Source organism: Ceratotherium simum, chromosome 34, assembly GCF_057802395.1.
Source record: "Ceratotherium simum simum isolate JZ-2026a chromosome 34, ASM5780239v1, whole genome shotgun sequence".
In the NCBI taxonomy this organism is placed as follows: domain Eukaryota; kingdom Metazoa; phylum Chordata; class Mammalia; order Perissodactyla; family Rhinocerotidae; genus Ceratotherium; species Ceratotherium simum.
This window is the reverse complement of record NC_141933.1, coordinates 24,116,633-24,127,691: the sequence shown is the minus strand read 5'-3', so window position 1 is coordinate 24,127,691 and position 11,059 is coordinate 24,116,633. Positions and strand designations below refer to the sequence as shown.

The following is an 11,059-nucleotide window of genomic DNA, read 5'->3' as shown; positions in this document are numbered from 1 at the left end:
ATTTTCACAACATAAATGTGATCTTTGTATACTTATTCTGCAACTTCCTTTTTTTTCATCTAAACTTGTATCTTAGAGACTCTTACCAGCAAGTATATATGGATTCATTTATTTATTACCCCGTTGGATATTAGACACAATCAAGCGGCCCTAACTCTTTACTCTGGCAGCAAGCAAATAAACTTTTCCAGCAGACCAAATTTAACCCCCAGACTTGTTTATCTTGGTGGATATAGAGTTTTTTTTAATGACATTTGAAAGTTTTCTGCTAAAAAACAAAAAAAAAACTGGATCCACGGCCCTCTATCGCCACAGATTTATATCTTCTTTGAGTTCATGACTTCTCATACATCTTGCACTCTCACCCCTCATTTTGCTTCTCTCCCTGAAAATCACTTTCTGGCCAACGTGAGACCTCTTCAGGGCAGAAACGCCGTCATCTTTGTATTTTCCTCCGCCACCCACCAAGAGCTCCTAGCCAGGCACAAGCCTTCAAAAATAAGTATGAGCTCATTTCATCGTCCTGGCTGCTTTTTGCACCTCCAGGCGTTAGAGGGCGATAAAGCCCGAAGTGGTGCCTTGGCGGTCCACGGAGGCCGCTCCCGGCGCGCACGTCGACGTCGACGTGGGGGGCGGAGCCGCCCTGTGCGCGGTGACTGGCGGCGGCGCTGGCGGCAGCTGGCGGCCTAATAGTGCGGGTCGCTGGCTTGGAGAACTTCGGCGGCGGCGGTGGGGCCGGCGACGACGACGACAGCAGGAGCGGGCCCCGGGCTTGGTGCTTACCATGCCGAGCGTGGAGGAGCTTTACCGCAACTATGGCATCCTGGCCGATGCCACGGAGCAAGTGGGCCAGGTAGGTCCCCGAGCGGCCTGCAGGGCCCGGCGCTCCGCGGCCTCTCGAAGGCGCCCCGGGCCGGGCGGGCGCTGCTGCCTCGGCCTCCCGCGGGCTCCCGGCCGCCCCGGCGGGCTCGGCGGGGGGAGCCCTTCTCAGGGAGCGTGGGCTCCGGCTTCCCCGGGGAGAGCGCGCTCCCTCGCCGTGGCGTTCGCTCACCCCGCCTCTTCGGCTCCCCAGCCTTGCCCTCCCGATTTCTCTCAAGTCTTTCTCCTCCTTTTCGGTGGAGCTCAGTTTCTCGGAAGATTAGACTGAGAGTTCTCAAGAGATCAGAAATGTCTTTCTCGAGGCAAAAATCTGCTCTTCATTTAGGCAGAGTGCCTAGGGGACAGAAGTTTGTAAAAAACGGAAGAGGGGCCCTTGCGGCCGGACTGGAATGAGGGCGCACGATTTCATTCTTCGGTGCGTCTTTTGAGCGCCGACCGCGCACCAGGCGCTGTGCGGGGCGCTAGAGTTTCAGGGTAGACTCGTGCTCTCCCGGAATGTGCGGTGATAAGCAAATAAATAAGAAAGATGGGTTCTTCTCCCCCGCCCCGTGAAAAGTGTTGTGAAGAAGATAAAACCGGGCCGTGCGGTGTCAACGGGGAGGGGGAAGGGGGAGAGGGCAGCTTTAAATAGAGTTGTCTGGCAAGAGCTCTCTGCAGGGTTTGACCCCGACACAGTTGCAGCAGTGTTGAATTGTCCATACCAAACCGTTGCTTCTTTGTGAGTTTTCAACTACTGGAGCACTTTGAACTTGAGTTGATAAATGGGTGTGTGTGCGCGCGCGCGCGCGTGTTTTCTTAGGAAATGAACCAGGCTCTCTCGGAGGTAATCCTGATCATTGTTGCTAGAAATCCCATGCCATATTTTTTTTAGTTTTTAGAACTTCACGTGATTCTTCGGCTTACCTGTCGTCTGGAGTAGAAAGTGGACGATCCTGGAGTCTAATAACATTAGCAAAGCTGTGGCAGTACCCCTCCCGCCCCCTTTTCTGGACATGTCTCATTCGGGTAGAAGCTTTCTGAGCCGAATGAAAAAAATTTTGATGTTGGAGCCTTATTTTAGCTTAATCTGGAATTGTGACTGTACCAGTTTTAAGTATCAGATGATTTTCCTTTCCTACAGATTTCCATTTCAGTAGGGAATTTTGACATTGTCAATGAGAAAGATATACTGGCAGTCTGTGGTAGATGTAGATAGTGTGTGTGTGAGGTCCGTAGTGAAGGGGAAATTTTCTACCTATTAAGACAAGGTGGGAGAAACTGGCCAATCATAGTTTGAGTTTGTTGCTGATGTTCCTGGAAAGAACTAGTAGTGAAGATATTGTCATTCATGGTGACTGAGTTGGAGAAGATTTAGCAAATAGTTTGCCTAAAATTGACTTTGTTGCGCACCAGCAGCCTGGGTGGGGTAGAAGCTAGAACAGTGATTCTCAGTCAGTGCGTAGATGGTGCTCTCCCAGAGAGGTGTGTCAGGAATCTTCTGGAGAAACTTTGAAACCGTATACATAGTGCTGTCCCATACCCCACCCTCGTTTTTTGCTGGAGTGGAAAAAAGGTTGACAGCCACTCACTTAGAGTAAGTTACGGCAAATAGAAGCCAAACTGGAATTTATATATACTGTGAATAATTGAGAGTTGCTCGCATTTCTCTCTTGAGTCTTCTTTAATTATAAATCCCAGATTATATTGAGAGTTCTCCCTCAAGAGGTCAAAAATATCTTTCTCAAGGCAAAAATCTGCTATTAATTTAGAAAGAGTGTTTGGGAGACAGAAGTTTGTGGAAAACAGAGGAGGGGCCCTTTCGTGCAGCCTTTAATGAGGACCCACGATTTCTATTATTCAGTATGTTTTCTGAGTGCCTGCCGTGAACCAGACACAGTGCTGGGTGCCAGGATTGTAGCACAGTTCCCTGTAGGTGATGGGAGATCAGTACCTTCATGACACAGTAATGACAGCTGTCAAGCAACTAGTTAAGACGAAAAGACCTCTGAATAATGAAGTGTAGCGATTTGCTCAGCCTCAAACAGTGAATTCTGGGAGAACTGAAGCTGGACTAAACCATAATGCCTACTAATTCTGCTCGGTGGTGTAATACTTCTTCTTTTAGAGAAAATGCCTGAAACTGCCCACCAAAAAAAATGTGGCTCTCAGGATACTGCTTGTGAATTTTATCTAATAAAAGCAACAGAAGGGATGCCTGCCGTTCACGTTTTTTTTAAGGAGGGAAAAAAATGTTTACCTTTTTAGTGTAGTAAGGCCTGATTTTCATGTTAACTTATGAGATTTACTGTCAAGACTTAAGTTACCTGGCAGGTACCTATCTGGACATTTCTAAGACCATATATGAGTTTCTTCATCTAGAACTTCCTTCTCTTATTTTGATTTTCACCCTTTGTCAAAGAGGTGAGTCCCACAGTTGCTCACATTGCTACCACTGAGGGGCGTGCCCCGTCCGCTGTTGTCAGGACTCCTTTCAGAGCAGTGCTCTCTAAATATATCAGGGTCAGCCCAGGTCATCTGAGGTTTCATCATCTCATTTCCCTCAAGCAGATGAGATCTTTCTCTTTTTGAACTCCTTGGGCACTATGTATTCGTTAAGAGTACTTCAGGTTTGTATATTATTTCATGCTAGGACTTTTCTTATTCCCTTACTAAATTATAAAGTCTTCAGGTTAAAGGTTAAAACCTTTTATTTTTTAGTTTCTCTCCTTACACTGTACCTTACCCTTCAGTAGACATTTCTTCTTCAGAGTTGAAGAAATATATTCAAAGAAGGAACAGATATAGATAGATAGATAGATAGATAACCAAAAACCTGTTTACAAGGATTATCTCTTATGAATGAAGAAGGGAACTTTGCTTTATACACACACTCACATTCACACACACACATGTGAACCGTGAGTGTGTATTTTCTAGTAAGCAAACTGCAGGTGATACATTCTAAGTGAAGCGTTACCTATTACCTCAAAACCTTCTGGTCCTCTGTTGTCTTTCCTCTTGTAGCTCCTGTGTCACACCTACTTACTCAGCACCCCCAGCCCCCGCCTCTGCTCCTTCATGTCTCCTTCTTCTGCTGTGTGTGACTTTTCCTCCCTAACCCCTTTTTCCACTGTGCTCTGCCCGGGGCTCCCAACTAGCCATAACAGAGCAAGCTGTGGCCCACCATTATTTTACATTTTGTTTCACATTTTTATGAATTTACTTAATTTTAAAATGTAGATACTTAATTTTATATTATGTAGTCAAAATTTTTTAAAATTTAAGAAGCTTGAAGGGGCTGTGGCAGTTAGGCTGATCTAAGATTAGATCAATATAACGCCTACACTTTGATTCCTCCTGTGTTCTTTCATACAGGAGTGCACTGGCTCTTCAGGGTGGGAGAGTGTAGGCTTTACTGACACAATTTGTAAAATAGCCTTCTTTTGGTACCTTTCTTTGTATGGTTAAGCTAATCTCACAGACCAAGTTCATAATCCCCCAAAAATATGTAGAAGTGTTAACAACTTACTTTAGTATTAAATACAAACCAGATTTATTAATTGAGCTTGTGGAAGAAAGTAGTAATATAGCTTAACTTACTCATTTTCTTTTTATGTCATTCTTGAGAAATATGTTTGTTGAAATTACATCCTTTCTTTTCTAAAATAATGCATTATTTCTTAGAGGCTGTATCCTGGACCCAAACATGGCTTTACCTGGTACGTCACTGACCACTTATGCATATTGGTTGTGTTTTGACAATCAGTATCACAGATTTTTTTTCCTTTAGAATGTGTCTGCTGAATGTGGATTAAATTCTAGCTGACTTTTTTTGTGTGTGTGAGGAGGATTGGCCCTGAGCTAACATCTCTTGCCAGTCTTCCTCTTTTTGCTTGAGGAAGATTGTCGCTGAGCTAACATCTGTGCCGATCTTCCTCTGTTTTTCATATGTGGGACGCCACCACAGCGTGGCTTGATGAGCAGTGTGTAGGTCCACGCCTGGGATCCAAACCCGCAAATCCCGGGCCGCCAAAGCAGAGCGCACGAACCTAACCACTGGGCAAGTGGGCCGGCCCCTCTAGCTGACTTTTTACTTGAAAATATCTTAGGGATTTCTTTAGAGTTTGCTGTTTTAATTAGATATTAAAAGCACACAAAAATACACGGTCTTAGATGTGCATTAAAGGTATTTACAATTAAAGCTTCTTGTTAGGATCACAAATTTATCTATCAGTTGAGCTATACAACTATATTGAAGGAGGAAAAACAAGCAGTGCTGTGTAGTATTTGGAATATTTTATTGTGGTTACAGTCCTACCTGTCACTAAATCACTGTGATCACTGAAAATACCACTTATATCTTGTTTCCTACTTTGAAAAGCAGAAGTAATAACTACTTTAAGGAGATTCAGTAAAAAGTCTAGTCCCTATGCTACAGTTAGAAGACAGATCATTCAAAGAGCTGGCAAAGAAGAATATCATTTTATTTTGCATTATAAAGGGCACTTAGTTGAAGTCTGTTAGTAATGTCTGAAATTATTTGATAAAACTGTTGCCTACCATTGTAGAATCTTTGATTTCTAGTTTGAATATGTTAAAACATCTTAACTTTCCAAAGGGCCTGCTGTGTTTGGGATGCTACATCCCAGTTTCTATGCCTGTGTGGAGCCTGTATTTAGGACTCAGATTTTACCTTTGACAGACCAGATCTGGCAAGCTTTTCTTTCTCTCCTCCTTTGTTAATTCAGATCTCAGAACATGAGTTTGAAAGACTCCAATTTGAAAAACTTGGGGGGACCGTCCCGGTGGTGTACTGGTTAAGTTTGCATGTTCCACTTTGGCGGCCCAGGGTTCGCAGGTTCAGATCCCTGGGGACGAACCTACGCACCACACGTTAAACCATGCTGTGGCGGCGGCCCCTACAAAATAGAGGAAGATGGGCACGGATCTTAGCTCAGAGCTAATCTTCCTCAGGAAAAAGAGGAAGATTGGCAACGGATGTTAGCTCAGGGCCAATCTTCCTCACCAAAAAAAAAGCTTTGTATTGGGCACAAATCCTGACTGTAGCGCCTGTCAGAACTATGTTCAGGTCCTAGATCTGCTGCTGAACTCTGAGCCTCAGTTTTTCTCATCTGAAAAGTAGGGATAGTAGTCACACCTAACTCACAGGATTATTGTGAGGCACGTACACAAGGCATTACTCAGTCCCTGGTAGGCTTTCAATAAATGTTGCGAATGATTCCTTTTTATTCTATTCCAGATTTTTTTTTTCTTGGCAGGGGGATGAGTTGTTTCAAGCAGGGATTCTTCATTTAATTTTAGACATTCTAAAGAGTTTCTTCAAAAGGCTTTATAAGTAAAGCTTTAAGTTTGAGTTAAAGGAAATTGGATTGTAATACTCTACAAAAAGGATGTCAGAACTGTTCAAGACTTCAATTTTATGAAGTCTGTCTAGAAGTTGTGAGGCAAACCACAGGAATGTAAAGTGGTAGAGAAGTCAGCTATGATTTTTCGAACCTTTACACTAAAAAGTATATAATATACTTTTGAAGTTATAATTCCTGAAGACTGATTTTGTGTCTGCATTTCATGAGGAAGCTAACCTTAGTCACAGAAGTTTCTGTTATTTAGGAATAAGTGTTATGTTGAAGAAATTAAAAGGAGTTGTTATTAATCAGTTGATGGAAATTATTTCTTAGAACTAATTTTTACAATTTGTTTTTTAGGTAGGTTGGCAGTATATGAACTTTTAAGGTAATCCAGTAATTATGCAGGTTATATTAAAATCTGTACCGTTAAAAGATCTAATTGTGATGGTAGCCTTTTGATACATAGAACATTTTATTTCTGGTTATAAAAAAAAAGGAATCTGCTTAATTGAGATCCTCCTGTACCTAAATAACTTTACATCCCGCTTTATTTTTTTCACTTAACATAGTATTGTCCATGAAAAGAATTATTATAAAACTAAATTTTTGGTTATTCTGTAATCCATTGGATGTTTATTAGTCATTCCCCTCTTGGTGGCATGAAGTAAGCTCACATATCTAAAGCACTTAGGGCATCGCCTTATATGGAGTGAAGAGTATGCTCTGTACATGATTGGGATCATTATCATCATGTTTAAGGTTTTCCAGTAATTAAAAGTTTTATCCGTATGTCCAAACAGAAGATGTATCTATAGTCTCGATATTTGTTATTGTTGTTTGCCAGCTTGATCATTGTCATTTAATAAAAGGACTGTTTTGGAGGCAAGTGTGTAAGGGGGATTGAGAACTTGTTGACTCTTACAGTATGAGTGTCTGAGGGAGAGCACTTCTGAATTTCTCTTGAAAAGGAAACAAATGAGCAATGAATATATTATTCTAGTAAAAAGTTAAATATGTGACGTTAGAATCTGTCCTAGGGCTGGCCCCGTGGCTTAGCGGTTAAGTGCGCGCGCTCCGCTACTGGCAGCCCGGGTTCGGATCCCGGGCGCGCACCAACACACCGCTTCTCGGGCCATGCTGAGGCTGCGTCCCACATACAGCAACTAGAAAGATGTGCAACTATGACATACAACTATCTGCTGGGGCTTTGGGGAGAAAAAGGAGGAGGATTGGCAATGGATGTTAGCTCAGGGCCCGTCTTCCTCAGCAAAAAGAGGAGGATTAGCACGGATGTTAGCTCAGGGCTGATCTTCCTCACCAAAAAAAAAAAGAAAAAAGAATCTGTCCTAATCTGAAACTGGCTGGCTATATAGAATGAATTACCATTTTCATATCCTAAGATATGAGGCAAAATAAAGTTTCCTGACCTTCCTGGTATTGCTTAATTTCAGGAATGTATTTGCTCCAGCCTCTTCAAGGTGCTAGTTGGAAACAAATATATTTAAGTAAATGTAACACAGTTCTTTGAGAATTCTATGCTATTCATTACAGTTTTTTAAGCATGCTACAATCACAAGGCTAGGGTCAGTAATCACTAGAATAAAGAAGTGTTGGTACAGCAACAAACTTATTTGCTCTTTCCACTTAAAATTAGAGTCATCCTTCTCTCTTCCCCAACTCACAAATAAGGCACAGGGGGCAGGGGCAGATGGTAGCAAGGTAGGTGTCCAATTGAAGCAGTAAAGCTCCAAAAATAAGTCCGATTTCTTAGCCTATGTAAAATTTTACTAATGTAAAGCAGACTTTAACAAGTTTATTTTGCTTCCCATCCTTCAAAATTGTGTTTATTTTCTGCTTTATTCTTTCTTTCAGCATAAAGAGGCCTATCAAGTGATATTGGATGGTGTGAAAGGTGGTACCAAGGAAAAAAGATTAGCAGCTCAGTTTATTCCGAAATTCTTTAAGCATTTTCCAGAATTGGCTGATTCTGCTATCAATGCACAGTTAGACCTCTGTGAGGATGAAGACGTATCAGTAAGTTTATGATTCACGCTTTTCCCCAAGCTTTCAGATGTTTCTCTTGCCGTTTTCAGACATTTTTTGTGTGTAGCTGATGTAATTGAAGTACCAGTCATATCCGTGCACGATAAAATACTGCAGTATGGTCTGGCGTGATGTCATACCGGGGCTTAAATCTACACTTGGGAAAGTGGGTTAGTTCTTTCACCACGTTTCAACTGTGAAAAATGCATAGAATCACAAATTACTTTGTTTTACTTATCTGTTATCCGATGTTAAAAACAGGTGGTGGCTCATATCTTTTTCATAAATTGTTATACATTGTGCATATGAAATTAGAGTAATGTAGGTTTTCAGTCAGTTTATGCTTGCTTAAATATTTAAAATATTAATAGTATTACATCATAAGATATAGTTTTAACACCTCTAAATATTTTGCATAACAGAAAAATAATTGATCTGTGTAATAATTGTATGTGATTACTAGAATAAGAAGAAATGGATTTTCCTTGGAACAGAATTAACCGTTAGCATTTCTGGCTGCTGATACAGGTTCCTAAGAATGTTCACCTATTAGCTCCTGACTTTTCAAGTGAAATTAGTGAATCACCAACATTTCATCCAGAATTGCTAGATATAACTCCTATATATTTTTATGTTAAACTAAATAAGCCAAGACCACGCATTTGGAATTAAGTACACAGAATATATTCAGAAACGTTGTGTTAACTAGTCAGTACTGAAAATTCTGAAGTAAATAGTTAGATATGATATTGCCACTATAGCCATTCTTACCCTTAAGAATGTACTGCACTGTATTGTGTGCCCAAAGGTAGTCAAAACCCAACAGTTGTGTATAATCAGTTACAAACCATTGTGTATAGTCTCAAATCCGTCTGTTCCAGTCAGATAATTGTATTTAATGTCCTTTTCCACCACATTTTGTTTTAGTTATTCTGTGAAGCTTGAATATTAAATTGGAGCAAATTATGTCTAAAAGTGCTAGAAATCTCATATTTTATATTTTTGTGAATTATGCCCCTCATTATGGTTTTTCTGTGGTTTTGGTTTTCTTTGAAGATTGGGGTTGTTGTTTCTATTGATGACAGTGTTTGACTAATTTTTGTTTGAAATCATATTCAGATTCGACGGCAAGCAATTAAAGAGCTGCCTCAGTTTGCCACTGGAGAAAATCTTCCCCGAGTGGCAGATATACTAACCCAACTTTTGCAGACAGGTAAGGAATTTTATTATTACCGTTTTAGCTAAATATAACTTCTCTCTGAAATAGTGACTCTGTTTTTGGCTATTTTTTGGCTGAAGGTGCTACCTCTGATAGATTAAAATTCTTTTTCTCATTCAGTAGTTTGAAGCTTAATGACTTGTGATTATCTAATTCTTTGTGTTGTTTTGTTTTTAATTCTGTTTATGAAGATATAATTACTGGATTCTTTGGGGAATTTTGAAGCATCGTGATTTCCCTATAACCCCCACCCCAAATTCCCTGTAGTTTCTTAATTGTACCATCTTAACATAAAAAAGCTTTCCAGGTATGCCAGATCAGGTTCTCCACCCTTAAAAGGAAGATGTATTTTCTTGGTACTTGAGAGAAATGCTTAGTTATATGTCTCTCTCAATGTAATCTTTGAGCAACTATGTTGAATCAAGTTTGAAAATGAAGCAGATGATATTTTTCATTTATTTTATACGTTATACCACTTTTTCTCTACCCAGATGACTCTGCAGAATTTAACTTAGTGAACAACGCCCTGTTAAGTATATTTAAGATGGATGCAAAAGGTAAGACCATTTCTTGTTCTGAATTGTGTTTGATGTCTTAAAAAATTGGGGAGCTTGGTATTACTCATTAAGGATAAAGTCTGGGATTCACCCAGAGATCTATTTCATAAAAATTCTAAATGTTCTTAAAAAAACTGCTCAAGATATTTGTGACTTGAAAAACCAGTAGAAATAATTGCAAAAACAGATCAAACTTTTCCATTGGAAATGTGGTGGAAAAACTCCCTTTGCCACATTAAAGAAATTCTTCCAAAATACCTGGGTTTATTTATTATTAATGTAGAAAAGCAAAGTCATGCTCAAGCTGATTCTGAATCCATGACAAAGCATGTGATCACTCTCATAGCTGGGGCTGTAAAAATTTCAAACTGATTTAACCAGTATCAGTGATATTCAGGATGTTTATTAACTCACTTGAAAAGAAATACTATAAATTGAGTTAAATTGAAAAACTTCATTCCAATATAGAATTGACTTGCTACACACAATTCTTGTTTTATAGGGACTTTAGGTGGCCTGTTCAGCCAAATACTTCAAGGAGAGGACATTGTTAGAGAACGAGCAATCAAATTCCTTTCTACAAAACTGAAGACTTTACCAGATGAAGTCTTAACAAAGGAAGTAGAGGAACTTATACTAACTGAATCTAAAAAGGTAAGCTTCAGTCATCATTTCATGGAACTTCTCTAAAGCAAGAGAACATATTTGAAATTAGCAATATTCGTCAATGCTCTGTATAGCTTGTGTATAAAATGGTATATCCCATTAGAACCACCATAGAACTTCAAGCTTATATTATATTTTGCACTTTGGTGACTTGTAATGTCGAATCAATGTTTTAATTTAAAGGGATGTGATCACATTTAAATCCTTTGTGGTGTTATCCTCAAAATTTCTGCATTCTTCAGGACTCTGTACAGATCATTTCCTTCAGGAAATTTTACCGAATTCCCCACCCCTCTCCCCAATTTTAAGATATTCTCCCATAGTATTCTGGATCACTCCAAAATGAA

At 40.1% G+C, this 11,059-nt stretch overlaps 1 protein-coding gene across 3 annotated transcripts in view; it reads left to right on the top strand.

Moving 5' to 3' along the window:
- The first annotated feature begins 688 nt into the window (after positions 1-688).
- API5 (apoptosis inhibitor 5) overlaps positions 689-11,059 on the top strand; it is a 28,824-nt gene continuing 18,453 nt past the window's right edge. Inside the window, exons 1-5 of one of the 3 annotated variants that reach the window (XM_087423115.1) lie at positions 689-853; positions 8,100-8,261; positions 9,390-9,483; positions 9,981-10,046; positions 10,549-10,700. In XM_087423115.1, coding sequence (XP_087279241.1) covers positions 785-853; positions 8,100-8,261; positions 9,390-9,483; positions 9,981-10,046; positions 10,549-10,700 — 543 coding nt within the window. In that variant the 5' untranslated portion in view covers positions 689-784. The remainder of the gene's footprint in view (positions 854-8,099; positions 8,262-9,389; positions 9,484-9,980; positions 10,047-10,548; positions 10,701-11,059) is intronic. The other 2 variants (XM_004436878.3, XM_014792503.2) reach the window with 2 other exon arrangements.